Source organism: Manis javanica, chromosome 13 (assembly GCF_040802235.1).
Source record: "Manis javanica isolate MJ-LG chromosome 13, MJ_LKY, whole genome shotgun sequence".
NCBI classification, from domain to species: domain Eukaryota; kingdom Metazoa; phylum Chordata; class Mammalia; order Pholidota; family Manidae; genus Manis; species Manis javanica.
In genome coordinates this window covers 86,035,873-86,052,722 of record NC_133168.1, presented here as the reverse complement: position 1 = coordinate 86,052,722, position 16,850 = coordinate 86,035,873, and the positions used below count along the sequence as shown (strand labels likewise).

At 52.4% G+C, this 16,850-nt stretch overlaps 1 protein-coding gene across 3 annotated transcripts; it reads right to left on the bottom strand.

Moving 5' to 3' along the window:
* Positions 1–157: 157 nt before the first annotated feature.
* Positions 158–16,758, bottom strand: BRME1 (break repair meiotic recombinase recruitment factor 1). Of its 3 annotated transcripts, none has more exons than XM_073219999.1 (10): positions 16,410–16,757; positions 15,822–15,873; positions 12,531–12,708; positions 10,344–10,425; positions 9,999–10,103; positions 6,132–7,421; positions 3,474–3,679; positions 2,057–2,182; positions 1,657–1,749; positions 158–1,412 (listed from the first exon to the last, which is right to left on the bottom strand). In XM_073219999.1, exons 2-10 carry the CDS (start codon positions 15,850–15,852, stop codon positions 1,289–1,291), a joined length of 2,235 nt encoding a protein of 744 aa, XP_073076100.1. In that variant the 5' UTR covers positions 15,853–15,873; positions 16,410–16,757; the 3' UTR covers positions 158–1,288. The 3 variants fall into 3 exon arrangements, 2 of the variants coding, with proteins under 2 accessions (XP_073076100.1, XP_073076101.1); XR_012124392.1 differs by having other exon boundaries at positions 1,397–1,412; positions 1,882–2,182; positions 16,410–16,758; XM_073220000.1 differs by lacking the exon at positions 2,057–2,182 and having other exon boundaries at positions 1,692–1,749.
* Positions 16,759–16,850: the final 92 nt, after the last annotated feature.

Here is a 16,850-nt window from a genome sequence, read left to right as displayed (position 1 = left end):
GGCTGGAGACCCAGGAGATGGGTGACAAGGCATGTCCTCATGGGTTCAAAGGAGGAGCTACACGTCCAGCTAGGAGTGGCAGGGGACCCAGACCTGCCTCATCCCCCCTCACGCTGGGATCTCTTGGGGTGTAAGGCAGTGGGAGGAAGACCCTGCCTTGGCCGTAGGAGTTGGGGCACAGGGGCCACAGGCAGAATGACTAATGTCTTGGGTCTCTCATTGACTGATTTAATAGAAACACTGTTTTCTGTAAAATGGGTTTGGCAGCAGCACCTGAGTCTGCTTATGATGCTGGCTTTGAGGTGGCAAGCAAAAATTAGTTGTGTTTGTGTCATTGACAACCCTCCAGGACTGCCTCCTTCCAGACTGAGGCTTCTAAGCAGCTTGTCTCATGAAGGATGGAGCCCTGAAAGCAACCTCCAGGTGGACAATCAGCCACCGTGTCTCTGGGCTTCTTGCTCCACAGACACTGCATGTGTGTGCTTAAATGCGCATGCACACACCTGTGCACTTATAAACATACGAGCTACCTGCTCCTGGAGAATTCTACACACTAGCTAACCCGTGGGGCCCCCCTCAACTCATGGGGCCCAGCATAGCCCAACTTTCCTCCCTGGAGAGAATAGCAAGTAAAAGGAGAAAGGTTTGGGGGCAGAATATCAAGGAACAGAAAATGTCTCAAATCCCAGACAGCAGGTCACAAGGTCTCACTAGGGAATAATTTATTATTAATAATAGCCTTCCGGGAAGAAATAAATAAAATGGAAATCCGGAGAAAGACAAAAAAGGTACAATGAACAAAGAGCCCTTTCTCCTCTGGGAAGGAAATTCGGAACCTTCTGTAACCTCCCTTGAGCTGAAATTTGCAAACCGAGATAAACATCTGGGTTGTGCTAGGCCTGGCTCCCAGGCAGTAGGCTTTCTGGGGCTCCAGACTGCTGCCTGTAAAGAGAGCCTCAGCCTTGGGGAGGAGCAGGTTCCCTCCCCACCCAGACTCCCAAGAGAGGATTCTGATACAGCACCGGCCTCCTGTGTGTTCCTACGGGAAGCTGACTTCCTGATCGCCTAAGCAGAGGTTTCTAGAGACCCCTGGAGCATCTTGTAGGGTAACAAAATAGCACGGGGTATGAGGAGGCCTGCAGGCTTTTGGGGATCTGCTGAGGGATTGTTTCCAGCTGTCTGGCAGGAACATTAGGCACTTATGGGGGTGGGGTTTGAAGGAAACCCGCATTTGCACTCTTGGGAGTGATCTGGAGGCGGTCTACAAATCCCTCCAGGATTGCTCCCCTCAGGGGAGACTCCCAGCCCCCTTAGATGTGTAGGGTGCCTGGGCTTTCCCTGCTCGCTTCACTTTCCTGTAGCTGAGGCGTTTGAGAGCCTCCAGGTCCCGGTGGGTGCTCATGATCAGCCGGCTGCAGAGGGATGAAGGCATAAACTATGTACTGTGCCAAGCAGGACCGCACCTCACACTCAGATACACGCATACACACACATGCACAATCAGAATCAGCCTGTTACAGGGCACGTTGTGACTATTCTAGCCCCTCCTCAGAGGCTAACAACCCTGGAAAGGTTGGGTCTCAGATGCATTGGGCCAGGGCCCAGGCATGAGGCCTTTCCAGAAGTCCCTCCCCGTGGATCCAAGTGGGCCCTTACTTGAGGTTGGAAAGCTCAATGATTAGGCCGCGTACAGTGTCTGTTGCATCCTCCATCCTGACAGCTTCACAGGCCTCGATCCCCACGTGGGTCCTGGCGACAAAGGAGGCAAGACACAGGACCTGACCTTGTGAGACAGGTCCGCCAAACTCCACTGGGGGACTTTTGCTGTGCCTCAAAACCATTGTCTTCTCCAGACATCCAACCTGCCCTTAGGCATCTCACCTTTTCCAGATGGGAGGCCACCATGGGCAGCATCCTGCTGGCTGGTCCAGCTGGCTCTGCCATCAAAAGCACACCTAGGATCCAGCCTTAGCCCCTCTCTGGACAGACACCACTGCCTGCCAGGCCCTGGCTCCTGCCAGCCCACGGGCAGTCTCCACCCCGTGGCCTGCAGTACCTGCAGGTACCTCCACATCCCAGGTACTCCCTCTTGTCCTCGTTCCCCCTGCTCCAGCCGCATGGAATCCCTGGCCATTCCCTGAGCACTTGGGACTCTGGAATGTTCCACTCCAAAGGTCTCCTCCTGGGGGTGGGATGGCAGTTGGCCTTGGTTAAAATTTAAAGGCTCCCGTACTCCTTCCCCAGAGCCCAGAGCAGTTCCTGGAAGAGCCAGCGCTGGGTGGCGTTAACATCTATGGAAGGGGTGTGGCCCCCACTCTATCTAACCCTTGCTCAGGGCCTGCGGTTGTGGGCAGAGGGTTAGCCTCCTGGCTTTCCCTAAAGCCTCTCATCCTGAAGCTTGGCTGCACCTCTGGGCATCACTGGGGAACTCCAGTTCTGGTCCACCTGCCTTGGTCACCCCAAGATGGCCAGCCCAAGCCTCAGCCTCGTGCCTGTCTCACTCAGCCACGGGCCACTGAACCAGACCCCAGGACCTGTCTGGGGGCTTCCAGGTGTCTATGTGGGGTTGCATGGGAGGCCTTTGCAGCCACCTTGACTAAACTGCCTGTCATCCGTGAAGGGCGCGTGTGTGACAAGCAGTACAAATTACTGTTTACCTGTGGGCTGGGGCAGAGGTGGGGACACATACACTCTCTGCCCAGAGGAGGAGGAGGGAGACACACCCAGCCAAGGGCTGTCTCTAGTCCCTCCCCCACACTTGCCAGACGGAAACACTCATAAACAAAAACTTGGCCATAAATAATTGATAAGCCACTGCCTCTGCAGAGAAGCCAGTCCAAGTACAGGGTAACAGGAGAGGGTTGTTGCCTGGTGCTAGCTGCTGGCAGGGCGGGGACACAAAAGGAGGTGATGGGCGGGGTAAAATGACCCCTGACACACTCCTGGGCCTGCCTCCAGGAGGGAGAGAAGTTGGCCTGTCTTGGGATACAGAGCCAGGAAGTGAGGAGACAGGACAGGTCAGAGACTCCAGAGGGCCTGCTGGCGCCAGAGAGGGACCAGCCTGTGGTCGTGTGGCCCCAGGTTCTTAGGCCTGAGTCCCCTCCCCCTGCAGGGAGATTCAGGGGAAGCTTGGCCCTGTCTGCAGAAAAACACCCATGTGTGTATTAATTCTAGAGCTGGGGGCACGGTCCCAGGGCTCCTGGGGAGGGACGCTGGTTTGGGTGCAGATGGCTGATCACACGTTCCCCCTTAGTGAGGAGCAGGGACCACACAAAAAGAGTTTGAAAGATGGGCTGGCTCCCTTACTGGACTAAGAAAAGTGAGGCTGGGGGAGGGAGAGCCAGGTGGCCTCAGTCACCCTCATCAACAAAAGGTTTGCTCACAGGGCTGGGATGTGGGACAGCATATGGTGCCAGGAAAGCAGGGACACTCTCTCCTCCCAGGGACGAAGGAAGGACTCCCACCCTGCCTACCTCAGCGGGGCCTCAGTGAGGGGACCTCCATCTGCATGTGGGCTGGTGCCAGGCCAACAAGGGTCCATCTCGCTCCCTGCAGGAAACAGCTGGAGAGAGCACATGTGAAGGCCTAGCCGGGCCAGCCCTGCATGGGGCAGGGAAAGTCCTGCAGGGGTTGTCTCTCTTCCCCTCGCCCCACGCTGGGAACACTGCGACCAGGACTCCTGCAGAGGAAAAGTGGGTTGGGGGAGGGATGCCATGATGGCTAAACCTGGGGGCCACCAGCCCTGGCCTGACCCTGGCATCCTCTCTGGGGCCTACACCTCCCATCAATGGGTGGCAGCTGGTGGGTGGCTCCATCCACTCTCTGTCCTGACAACTGAGGTATGGTGCTGTCTCCCACTCGTCCTGCAGTATCCAGAAGGGTACAGAGAAGACACCCTCAGAAGTGGTGACTGTGGCCAGGTGGGCATCTGGTGTTGAGGGGAAGAGGTTGGCCAGGTAACCCCATGTTTCGTGTTGAAGAGATTTTGCAAACATATTGTGGGGGAGAAATTAATAATAAGGGAGAGAGCCAGATAACCCTGAGCAGCTTAAGTTTCTAAATGTCACCGGTTTAATCTTCCTGGAAAATGTCAGGCTGATCACAGAGGTGATATAGGTCCCTCCAAAAAGAGGCAGAGAGGCTGAGGTAGGGTGGCAGGCCCAGGGCCTCATCTGAGGAGTCAAGTCTGAGGAAAGATGGGGCCTGTTCCAAGGACATCCTTCCTGGACGGAGACTCTCTGATGGGGAGCTGGGGATCGGGGAAAACACTGGGAGCCTTCGGTGTCACACAGTCAGTCAACTCACCCCCACTGGGTTGTGTAAATATTTTACTTGATGAGGGCAGTCCTTGTCCTGAATGTGCTGGGGGCCATCTGAACCTTCCCATGGGAACCTGCTTGTGCCTGGATCGCCCCAACTCGTTGAGGAACACCCAATGTCAAAACAAACCGCGCCTGGGCGCCTCCTCCCTGGCAGGCCTGCCAGGTCCCCCGCACAGCAGACTGCTCGGTGTTCTCAAAGCCTCAGGTCCCTGGCGATCTGATGCCACCAACTGTCCCAATGGCTTTCCCAGCCTTCTCCCTTAGCCACTGCCAGAGGCCAGGGTAACTCAGTTCTTTCTGAGCCAGGGGTTTGTATTTTTCAAGGGATGGGGCTCTAGTTATAAAAGTTCAGCTCTGCCAGAGTCAGAACACCTACCTACCCCTGGCCACCATGTTCAGGCTCTAGAGCTGAGCTGCACTGTGGCTTGGCTGTACAGTCTTGCTCATCTGGTGACAGAGAAATGTGTGGCACAAGGTACCGGGGCCCACCCACGGCGGTGGGGGGCTGGGTCTGAAGTCACCTTGTGGGTGAACATTGTGGAAAACGACCACCCCTTGGGAAGGCAGCCCCTTGGAGACTCCTGTCAGCCCGACCAAGCCCCATTCTCCTCTGCAGGCAGAACAGCTGGCTTTCTTCAGATGAAATCTTTCAATTGTTTTGGGGCCAAAAAGACTCTTTAAGTGCTGAAATGCTAGGGCACGAAATGCTAAGGAACAGAATGAGCATTTTGTTTTCTAGCTTTTCAGCACTTAAAGAGTCTTTCCACTCTGGGAGAGGTGAGGCAGAACATCTCGGGGGCAGGGACCACGCCTGATCTGCTGCTCCTGGTGCAAAGCAGGTTCTTGGTAAGCACGTTTTGAACGAATGCTTAAAACATCTCCACAGGGACGGCTGGAGAAACAGAGGCTGATGTTTGTGAAGCAAGCTGGGCTCAAGTTCTGGGACAGGGCAGCTGCGGCACAGCCGTAGAGTCAGGCGGACGTGGGCACAGGTGGCTGGGATACCTCAGGCAGGTGCCTGACCTCCTTCAGCCTGTTAGCCGCACCCGGTGTGTAGAAAGAGGGACACCTACTCCCAGGGCAAGACAACAAAGCACTTAGCCCAGTCTGGGTGCGCCAGCCGCCAGGGGTGTGGTGCTTCACGCAGGGGTGGGGCTGAAGCAAGGTGGCCACCTGCCAAGACAGGTGAACGCCAGCAGCCCGGGCTCAGCAGCTGGGGAAGGCAACGTGGGGCAGCTCGCTCTCCCTGCCTGTTGGGCAGACAGATCCCTGCAGGAGGCAGAGTCCCTACAAATCCCAGCAGGAAAACAGAAGTCTGTGTATATATTTGAAAAAAATCATTATTGGGGCCCTGGAATGACCCCTATAGATAGGCAAAAGCTCTTTCTAGTTGGGGCACGAGGTCCTCTCCCCTGGGTCAGCGTCGATATCACTGGCCTCTCCAGGCCACCCTTCTCAGTTTTAGAGGGGGACCCTCCTTATACCCCTTGGGAATAAGGGCCAGGGCCAGGCCCTGAAGATGGGTGCACCTGGGGGCTCTGGCCAGATGGGGGAAGACTGCCATCAACTCTGCTCCAGCTGACAAAATACACCTGGGTCTCTGCCCAGGGCTCCAGTTCCCGACAGCCCCTCGCAGAAAGGCAGATCTGTCCTGTCTGGAAGATCACTGACCCTACCCCCACTGGAGCTGCAACTCTGACCCCGACTCCAACCTGTGTGCCGTGTAAACAGATGGCCACGTGCCCCATGTCCTAACCCCCTGCCACACCGGACAGTTTGGGAGAGGGCTGGCAGCCATTTGGCTCTTACCTGCTCAGGTGAGGCACCAAAGTCGGGGATCTCCAGGGCATCCTGTATCTGGCTGTCTAGCAGTAAGTCAAGTTCCATGGCTGGGGACTCCCTCAAGGTAGCCTGGTTGGCAGAGTCAGGAGGATGCCTGGGCCAGCATGCAGGGTCAGCGGGAGTGTCTGAGCTGCCCTGACAGTCCCCAGTCGCCTTGCAGGGGGCATCCACCACTTCTCTGTGCACCGGTGGAGCAGAGGCTCTAATAGACAGACTGAACTCCTCAAGGTCTTGTTCAGGGCACTGGCTGCCTAACTGAGCTACGGTTGTACAGTGTGATGGCAGAGACAGCACGCACACACCTTCCAGAACCTCTTGAGCCCAGCCAGGAACCTCTTTCAGAGCAACACCAGGGCCCATTTCTGAGGCCAGAGAACTAGAATCTTCAGCGCCTATTGTGGACTCTTGGACCCTGTGGTCCAGGGCCGGGAAGGCTGCAGGGGTCTCTGGGATGTTGCCAGGGGGCCTGTTTTCCCACTCTCCCTCTCCTCTGTCTCCTGCAGTCTCCACAGCAAGAGGCATGCCGCTAAGCAGGGCCCTGCTGTGGCTTCCATTGGGGGTCTTTCCACCAGGAGAGGCAGGAACCCTGGTGCTGGCCTGCCCATCTGGCCTGCTCACCTCTGGAGCCCTCTGTCCTGACTGGATGGGGTCTGTGCTTATGTCTGCAATGACCATGAGCCCAAAGGAAGAGCACCTTGGGCTGCTACAGCTCTGCTCTGCATCCCTGACAGTCCTGTTGGGCGTTTGCATGGGGTCAGGGAGGTCCTGGGCTGCAGATCCAGGCTCTGGGCCCTGAGTGACCAGGCCCAGGATGCTGTCTGCTTCCTCCAGGTGCCCCGTGGGCAGATCACCCTCTGTTCCCCCTTGGGCACCTTCCTCCTGGGGGGCTCCTTGGTCTGGCTCCTTCTCTTCAGCATCATTGCTCAGCAGGTGTCCTTTCTGTCTGTGATCTCCTGAAACCCCACCCTGCTCCAAGTGTCCACCATTTGGACTATTGGTCCCTTTCTCTGACAGGTGGTCCTGACTGTCCCACTCTGAGGCTAAGGCCACCATCCCGCATTCTGGAGCGATATGGATGGAGGGCTGAGGATCCTCCCAGACAGGCAGAGGTGTCTTGGGGTTTTGGCTGCTGTGCTTGGTGTCAGTGCCATCTGCCTGGGTCCAGGCCCCCAGCTCCCTGGCCTCCCCAAAAGCAAGCCCAGGGGACTCCTCCTGCAGCTGGCTTCTGCCTTGGGCACTGGGCTCTGGCACTGTTTCCTGTGGAAAGAAAAAGATTCAGTCTCGGGCCTTCAATCACCAACCACTCTGAAGATATTTCTAGTCATTAATGCCCCTGTACAAAGTCTTGGATGCTGTGATAGAGCAGTGACTCAAACAGGGTTCAGCATCAGTGCCAGGCAAAGTTAGAGGCAGGGGCTGGAGGGGGAACTGGAAGCCCAGAAATCCCTCCTGCCATCACACCACTCCCCCACCAGCACTGGCTGCATGAGGTAAGGATATAAAAATCAAGGGGGCCTGTGGGTCGTATTGCTGTCAGTTGTCTGGTGTTGACTGTGGACTATACTTTTGCACGATTTTACCCCTGGGGTACGCTGGAGGAAGCACACAGGGACCTCTCTGTGTTTTGTTTTTTAAATGAGCAAAATATACATTAGATAAAATTCACCATCTTAGCCATTTTTAAGCATACAGCTCAGTGGGATTAAGCATATTCATGTTGTTAGACAATCACTGCCACCATCCATCTCCAGAACCTTTTCATCTTGGATAACTGAAAATCTGTCCCTGTTAACCGGTAACTCCCCATGCCCCCATCTCCAGACCCCAGTGACACTCATTTTCTTTTTTGTCTCTGAATTTGGCTCCTCCAGGGACCTCTTAAAAGTGCAACCATACATGAATCGTTGCTTTCTGTCTAGCTTATTTCACTGAGATGGATGTCCAGGTCCATCCACAGTGTTGTATGTGTCAGAATGTTCTTGCTTTTTTTAAAGGCTAAATAATATTCCACTGTATGGATGGACCATAATTTATTTGTTCATTTGATAGACACTTGGGTCCATACTGCTTTTGTAGCTGCCTATTAGTTCATAATTATTTCAAGACAAAAAGTTAAAAGAGAAAGACAGAGAGAAATGAAATGCCCCTGATGGAGGTGGAGATGACTGCAGCAGGGTGGGAAAGAGGAGGGTTCTAGCTGGGACACAGGTGGATACTGTCCCTTAGGTAGATGGCAGCTGCATCCAGGTGCCCAGCCTCAACCTACAGACTCACCGCAGCCCAGAGGTTGCACATATCCTCCTGGCATCTCCTGGTCACCTCCAACGTCACAAAACTGACACCAGCTCCTGAGTCCCATGAGTCTCCATCTCAAACAACAGCAACTCCATCCTTCAAGCTATTCAGGCCCCCAGCCCTGGAGTCAACTGTCATCTTCCTCTCACACCCACGACACTATCAGCTCTCCCTTCAAACTGGACCACAAATAGATAAACTCAATGGCTGGGGACTCAGATACGGACCCCAAGGCACCCTACAGACAACAGCTGCTCCCCAGGTCCTCTCATACAGTTATCAGCCCTGGAGGAGATATCCTTAACGGTGACCTCCGCCACCAGTCAGGGCCAATGGTTCTAGGTTGCAAATATCAGATCACAGAGGTCACGGTCTGTCAGTCTGGCTTCAGCGAAGCCACTGGCAATCAGCCTCCTGAGCTGCACACAGCCTCTCTGGCATAGCTACCATCGATGGGGAAGCTACCACCTCTCTTTTTTTAAAAACTAAGCTTTTGGTGAGATCATTGCAGGTTCACATGCAGCTGTAAGAAATGATAGGGAGGGATTCATATCCTTCACCCAGTTTCCCCCAACAACGTAACATTTTGCATAACCAAGGACAAGATCACAGCCAGGATATGACACAGATCAAGTTTACTTATAGTATTCACTCTCTCATTTGACCTGCATTCCTGTGTGTGTTATATTCTATTCAGTTTCCTCTCTGGCAGAGGCTATGTATCCGCCACCATGGCTCAGATAACAAAAAGCTCCGAGACAAGGATGGTTCATGCTGCCACCCACCTGCCTCCTTCCCACAAGAGCCCACTCTGTCTCCAACCCCCTGCAACCACAAACACACCTCCATCTCTGTAATTTTCTCACTTCAATAAGGTCATATAAATGGGCTCCCACTGAAGCAAACTTTTGGGATAGGCTTTTTTTCCAGCTCCACATACTGCCTCGGAGAGCCATCCAGGTGGTTGTGCATCCCTGGCTGGGTTCCTTTTTCTGCCACTGGGCTGTGCTCCATGGTGTGAATGGGCCACGGTTTGTTGAACCATTTACCCAGTGAAGGATATCTGGGTGTTTCCAGTTTGGGAAAATCATGAACACAACTGCTAGGGACATCCCCACTCTTTTTGTGGGGGGCCATTTGCTGAAGACATCATCATCCCCGGAGCTCACAGTGGAAAGGACAGGAGAACATGCTATAAGACCTCCCCAGACCCAGCTCTGACTCACAGAAAGGCTTCTGAGAAGCAAAGGCGTTCAGAACAGAATGGGGCTGCCTATCTGAGTTTTACTACTGCTAAGCAACCTAGGAAAGAGGACTGTGGCCTCCACGGCTTCCAGGCAGGCCCAGCTATCCTGAGCAGCTGTTGCAGGCCTGGCACACACTCACAGGCATCTGCAGCATGGAGCCCAGAAAGCGGGGCTGTGCAGAGGTGCAGGTCTAGTCATTGCCAAAGAAAACCAAGGCTTAACCCAGGGTGCAAGTCTGGGCCAAGAGGTTGTGGGTCTACAGGGCTCAGTGTGGCTGGATTAAGGGCCTTACCGAGCTAGAGGCCCCACTCCCGAGGTCCTCTTCCCTCGTCTCTTCTGGTCTTATCACTGTCTTCCTGGGTTTTGCAAACTGGGGGACAAACCTCCTGACTGAGTTCTGTGAACCAGATACAAGAACCAAAGCAGTAATAAGGGTAAGGGTGGAATGAGGTCTCAAAATACAAACACCAAAACGGATTCATTTCTTGCAGCCTCAAACACGGCCTCTGACCTCATCTGCTGTGCAGTCACCAGCCCATCGATGGCCATGAGCAGCCATTGATGGATGGAGACAAGAAGTCCAGCTTCAGGCAGGCTGTGTCTTTTGTACATACCTGAGGTTACAAAATGGGCTCACCTGGGAAGGAAGAAAGGGAACTGGCTCCTTTTTCGGTTGTTCCAGGAGCCTAGAGGGAGCTCCTGCTTCCTTGTCGGGGGAACTGGGTAGAAAGAGAAAACAGAGGAGACCCTGAAGTCTGTTGAGGCTGTCAGTGCATGTAGTGAAACACACAGGGGGCAAACCCAAAGGCAAAGCAGTGTGCTCAGAGTCTGCCAAGGGAGGCCCTGGGCACCTGCTTAGACAGGGTGGGATGGAGAATAGCCCCAGGAACATTTGTCTGCCAAGAGGAGTGCAGAGTCCCACATATAGAATCCAAGCCGCCTGCCCTGAGAGCATGTTACTCTTAGAATCCCAGGAATTGGTCCCTGAAGTAAGAACAAGAATACTCATTTGGAATGATCCTCCAGCTCTCAACTCTGTAAATTCTAAAGAAAGAAAGCTGTAGATACAAAAATCACAGTGTCTAAGAAGACAGGTGTATTCATGATTGCCAAAGTGTGGAAGCAACTGAGGTGGCCTTCCTTAAGTGAATAAAGAAACTGGTGCATCCCAACAATGGAATATTATTAGTCAGCACCAAAATGAAATGAGCTGTCAGCCATGAAAAGACACAGAGGAAACTTAAATGCATATTACCAAGTGAAAGAAGCCAATCTAAAAGGCTACATATTTTAGGATTCCAACTAGAGAATATTCTGGAAAAGGTAAAACTATGGAGACAGTAAAAACATCAGTGATTTCCAGGTAGGTGGGGAGAGATGAACAGGTGGAGCACAGAGAATTTTTAGGGCAGTGAAAATACTCTGTATGAGACTATTAATGGTGGATACATGTCATTATACGTTTGCCTAAACCCTTAAGAACATACAACACACAGAATGAACTTAAAAGTAAGCTGTGGACAATGGGCCAGTGTAGGTTCATCCTTGGTATAAAATGTACCACTCTAGTGAGTGGTGGTGACAACAGGGGAGGCGCTATATGTGTGGGGGCAAAGGGGATACGGGGAATCCCTGTACATACCTCTCAATTTTATTATAAACCTAAAACTGCTATAAAAAAATGAAGTCTTTGAAAAAAAACTGGTGAGACTCAGTTATATCTAAATAAATGTGGATAGATACGTATGCTGTAAAAAAAAAAAAAAAGATGAAAACCTGGAACAAAAACTTGATGATTTCAGCTTTGGAAATGGAGCAGGAAAAAGCAGGACAGTACTGGTAAATGGGCTTGAATTGTGCCAGGGGGAGGCCACAGAGACAGATTAAGTCTAGATACTGATAGCAAAAACCTGTTTGAAAATTCTTAATTGGGGTGGGTTGTTTGGGTGGCTCTGGGGTACTGGCAAGATTTCATTTCTTGACATACACATGCGAAGTCTGTTGATGTTATGTTGCTCTTTTTCTTATGTTTCTGTGCATATGGTATTTCTTAATGAAACATTTAAAGAACAAAGGCCAGGAAAAAAGAGGGTGGGTTCTGACTGTTCTGACAGGCTCAGACAGCAGCGTGGGTGGCAGCGGTGGCCCCGTCGGCCTTGCTGGCCCCTCTGGGAGTGAGGAGCACAGTGGGTCTGTGGTGTCTGTCTGGGAGAATGGCTTAGGGGTGACATGCAGCCCTTATTCATCACACACCATAAAACAGTTGTCATTCTAAGGGAACTGGGAAACCATAGTGGTTAGGAACACAGGAGCCAGACACAGCCAGAATCCCAACCTGCTTTGCACCAGCTCAGTGGCCTTGAGCAAGTCTTTGGTCACTGGAAGCCTCAGGGTCCTCACCTGTCATGTGGGGATAAAAACCTATTTCACCATGAGGGTTATATGAATGGATATGTGTCAGTTGCCTGGCAGGTAATGATTGTTATTCGCTGTTGTGAGTCATTATTTCACAGACCTGCAACTCCTTCAGTCATTCGTGATGGAAGAAGGAATGTGGGATAAATATGGATTTGACCAGTGGACAGGACAAGGTGCATTCTGTAACTAAGAGATCTTGAAAAATTTGAGGTTTTCCTTGTCTGTGGTCAAAATACCAACTTTCCATGTGTTACAGAGAGTGTGGGGACAGGCACAATCCAAGAGCCCTGAGCCCCCAGGGGAGGCATGACATTGGTCGTGTGGGTCCCCTCCTCTCTGCATCCTGTGCACTGGGCCGTGCCCACTGTCTGCAGGGAAGCTTGCTGGAATGTTCTGAGCTACCTACCTGGAGGCTGCCTGTCCTGGCTCCTCCCCGCTCTGATCTGCACAGGGAGCAGGTCCTGATTCACCTTCTGCCTCTTCGGGATGGCACAAAAAGCCCAACTCAGAACTGTGTGGGGGCCTCTCAAAGTCTCCTAGTCTTGGACTCTTTGGGGACTTGGGGGGCTGTACCCCTTCTCCTCCTGATGTAGAGACAAAGGAAGATGAAGGGGTGGGGGATGCAGGGACTGTGCACTGCCAGGGCTGACAACCAAACCTGGCAAGGCTGCCGCTGTAACATGAGAAGGTCTGTTCCCAAGATGGGAAACCCTTCTCCTGACAATCACCAGGAGACCAAGAGATGGGATGAAAACTCATCCAGAGGTGGGACCTAGGAACTTACTTGGCCACGGGATTCAAAGGCTTTTTACCCAAGGACTAGCCTTGACTGAGGCTGAATCCTGAAGTGGCCTGGCCTGCTCCAAACCACAGGAGACAACCCAGCCGACTGTCTCTCTGGGAAGCAGTGAGAGGTATGGGTCTCAGCTCAGATGTCCCTATAGAGGGGCCACCCCCAATTTCTCTAGAGAGCATCCCCTTTGAGACCCATGCTCTGCTTTATTTATTCACTTCATGGCTTTCTATGTATATCTGACTTCCAGGGTCATGTTCTGTCTCGCCCGCTGCAACTTGCTCCATACAAGGAGGGGCCTGGCTGCCTCACTCTCACTGGTACCTAAAAGAGCATCAGTTGAGCCAGTGCTCAATAAATACCTGGTAAATTACTGAATAAACATATATGTAAAACCACAGATCACCTCCTGGGAGGCAGAGACAGACTAAACTGCGGATCACTCCAGTTTTCTGCAATGCCCGCAGAACGCCCACCCTGGGAAAACTGCAATCAAGTGTCACTGAGTGTTGAGGAGGTGATGTGCCAACTGTCCTTTGGTCCCTCGTAGCTCTGTAATACCTTTCTCATCACTGAGAGCAATTTAGAGCCTGATGGTGCTTATTACCATCTGACAAGGGTTGACTCTATTGAGTTCGCCAGTCACTGTCCTGAGAAGTTGGAGGTATTGTAATAAAATTTTGAGGCAGGGTCCTGGCTGTTATGCCCATCTTACAGATGAGAACCCTGAGGCACATGGAGGAATATGGAATGGGATCTAGGCAGCCCACCTCCTGAGCCCATGCGCTTAAGTGTACCTGAGCATTTATTGAGCACCTACTACGTCCTGTGCTTCTGATCAGGCAGCGAGACTGAAAAAGGCAAACCAGACCCAGGCCTGACCTTTCTGGGGTTCAGCTAGGTAGACCCTTTCCAATCTCACTTCCTTATATCTTTGAAGTAGACCCACTGAATGAGCCCCCTCCACACAGCGGCGATTGCTAGCATCCTCCTCAGCACTCACTCAGCTGTCTGAGCTCCACCGGGCCACAGCGACTTCCTGTAATTTCCTCCACTTTGGCCAGTTACGGTTTCTGCGTGCCCGTTTAGGACTGTACCCACAGCTGCACCTTTGGTCAGTGACCATCATGAGAAGCGTTTTCCTTTTCCCCTGATCAGACCTTGAGAGTCTCAAGAGCAGGGACTGAGTCTGCTGGACCCTTTGAGCTCATCCTCACCCTGCCCGCCACCCCACCGCCCTCAGGTGCCCACCTCAGCGTTGCACCCAGAGCAAGGTGCATTTTCTTACGCAAACACATTCCCACCTTGTGGCCTGCCAAAAAAGGCAAAATATAGCGGTTTCGTTTATTTGGTTTCTTAAGATGCCTGAACACTAACCTGCCTTGCCTGTCCAATAGACATTTGTACCAAAAAGCAAAAATATCTACAGAAGGGAAGAGCCTCCCATTTCCTTCCTGTGATCTATCCCCACAGGACTAATTAAAGAAAAACCAAGGCTGAACCTTGTATTTGACACCAAAAGCCAAAGACATTGGGTGAGAAAGGGCTTCTTTCACCACGTGCCAGAATCGTCTTCCTTTCTCCCCACCCCATCCAGGACACACAAAAACAGCTGTCCTGGGCCAGCCTGGGGTCCACTGGGCTGGAGAGTCCACTGCCAAGAGTCTCCAGATGACCTGCTGTAGGTGGGCCTGGCTGTCCACAGCTTCCCTCTCCAAGGTCAGAGAAATTGCTGTGCTTCCAAGAGTCTGTTGTTCATCTCTACACACAACATTTTCAATCCATTGATTATTTCTTTCCTGTCCCACTTCTTGGGAAAAATGTGAGTGCCGCTCCCTCAGTTCATTAGCCACTAAGTAAAGAAAGTTTCTAAACTTTTCAGTTTAGGTTACCTTAGACAATGACAGGGAAATGGAGCTATACTACATAATGCTGGATGTATTTCTTCTCAAACCAAGAAATTCTATATCTATATTGACAAATAAAGGTAGTTGTGACAATACCATGGAGTGAAAAATGGAGGTTGCAGACCAGTATGTGTGATGGTTCCGTCTTGCAAGAGAAACACTGCATTTGTGTATCTGAAGTGTCCTGAAAAAGTAGTGTCCTGAGGTGCATTTCCTGATTTTTCACACTGTACTATATGTCTGATCATTGCCCTGTGGTTATGCTGGAAGTTAACACTAGGAGAAGCTAGGTGGAAGGGGAGACAGAACTCTCAACTATTTTTACAACTTTCCTCAGTATTGTTGACATTTGGAGCCAGATCATTTTGTGTTGTGGGGGCTGTCCTGAGCATTTGTAGGACTTTAGGCACATCCTTGGCCTCAACCCACTGAATGCCAGTACCCCTCCCTGCCCCACACCTGGCACATTTTGGACATTTTCAAATGTCCTCTTGGGGTAAAATCCTCCTCCAGCCAGGTTGAGAATCACTGTTGTAAAAGGAAGGATAGGTGCTTTTATTATCCCCTATTTACAGAAAAGGAAAAGTAAGGCACAGAGTAAGTCATCTGCCATCACACAGTGAGCAGGAGAGCTGGGATGAACTCTGGGTCTTGGTTCCAGAGTGAAACACTTAACCACACACCCAATGGCCTTGTGGCAAGTCAAGCTCTATTCAGGGGTCGTCTCAGACTGGGCCTGCAGGGAGGCTGCAACCCTGCCCTGAAGCCTGGGGACCCCCCTAGGCTGTGAGATTCCACCAGAAGCTGCAAAAAGCTCCAGATAACTTTCACTTTTACTGCATATACTTCTCCATAATTTATATTTTCCTTATGAGTATGCATCAAATCATTTTTTTATGGAGTTTGGTGTGGTCATGTTAGCATTTCTGCCATAAATAAGCCCAATTCTTCCTAAAAGCGGAAGCAACAATAGATGTCAACTCGAACGTCCACATACCTGAGGTCCAAAGCTTTTTCCTTTTACTCATTTTGCTCCTCCCCTCAGAAATCTGAAAACAAGCAAAATCTCATCATTTTCAAGCAGTCCATGTCTGGTAGACCTAGTAACCTTGGCTGAGAGCAGAATCCACTCCATCCCTACCTCAGCCCATCTGGCTGCCCCTGGAGAGTCCAGCTGGGCCACCTAAGGACACAGGATGGGAGTCACATCTACCTTGAGCATGGCTGGGAAAGAATGCAAAGCTCCTCCACACCAAGAGCAGAGGGAACTGCCCCAGAGCCTGAGAGCACATGGGCTGGTGGAGTGGGAGGCCCTGGGAACTGGGCTCTAGTCCCTAAATTGCGGTAGCCTGTGTGAAGCCCCCACCCTCCAGGCTGGGGTCTCTGGGGCCCTTCCAGGGATACCCCAAGGCTTTCGAGGGGACACCTGAGGCCCTTCAGGGTCATCTGCATATTTCAGAAGGGCCACCTGGGCCCTTCGAGGGCTCCGGGAGCCTTTGCGGGTATGGATGCCTGGAGCCGTGGAGCGGGAGTCGCTAGAGGCCAATTCTTTCCAGCACTGGGGACCTGAAAATCCAAAACCGACCTGAGCCTAGGACGCAAGGTTCCTCTGTCCTTAGCAGGAACTAGGTAGATCTGCCTGGATCTGTTGGGGGTACAATTCAGTTAAATTTTCTGCGTTAACTTTTGTTCAGAAAGTAAAACGCAAAGTGGGCCCTCACAGAGGGTGGGAGGCTGAGGGTCTGGAGCTGAACGACCGGGCTCTGTAGACCCGACTTCCGATAACCAGGCCCACTCTCACCCTACCCCGGCCACCGAAAAGTGAGGGCGCCCACACCGGGACCGCCAGCAGAGGCCAAAGGCCGCAGATGGACATAGGACGCAAGATCTCGGCGGCTGCCACAGCCCTCACACCTGCAGGCGCCCCGCCTCTCCCGCGCACTGCGAAGCTCTCCGCACGCAGGCGCGATGCTCCAGCACCGCCCCTCACACCGGGCACGCCCGCTCAGTCCGCGGCACCGTCCAC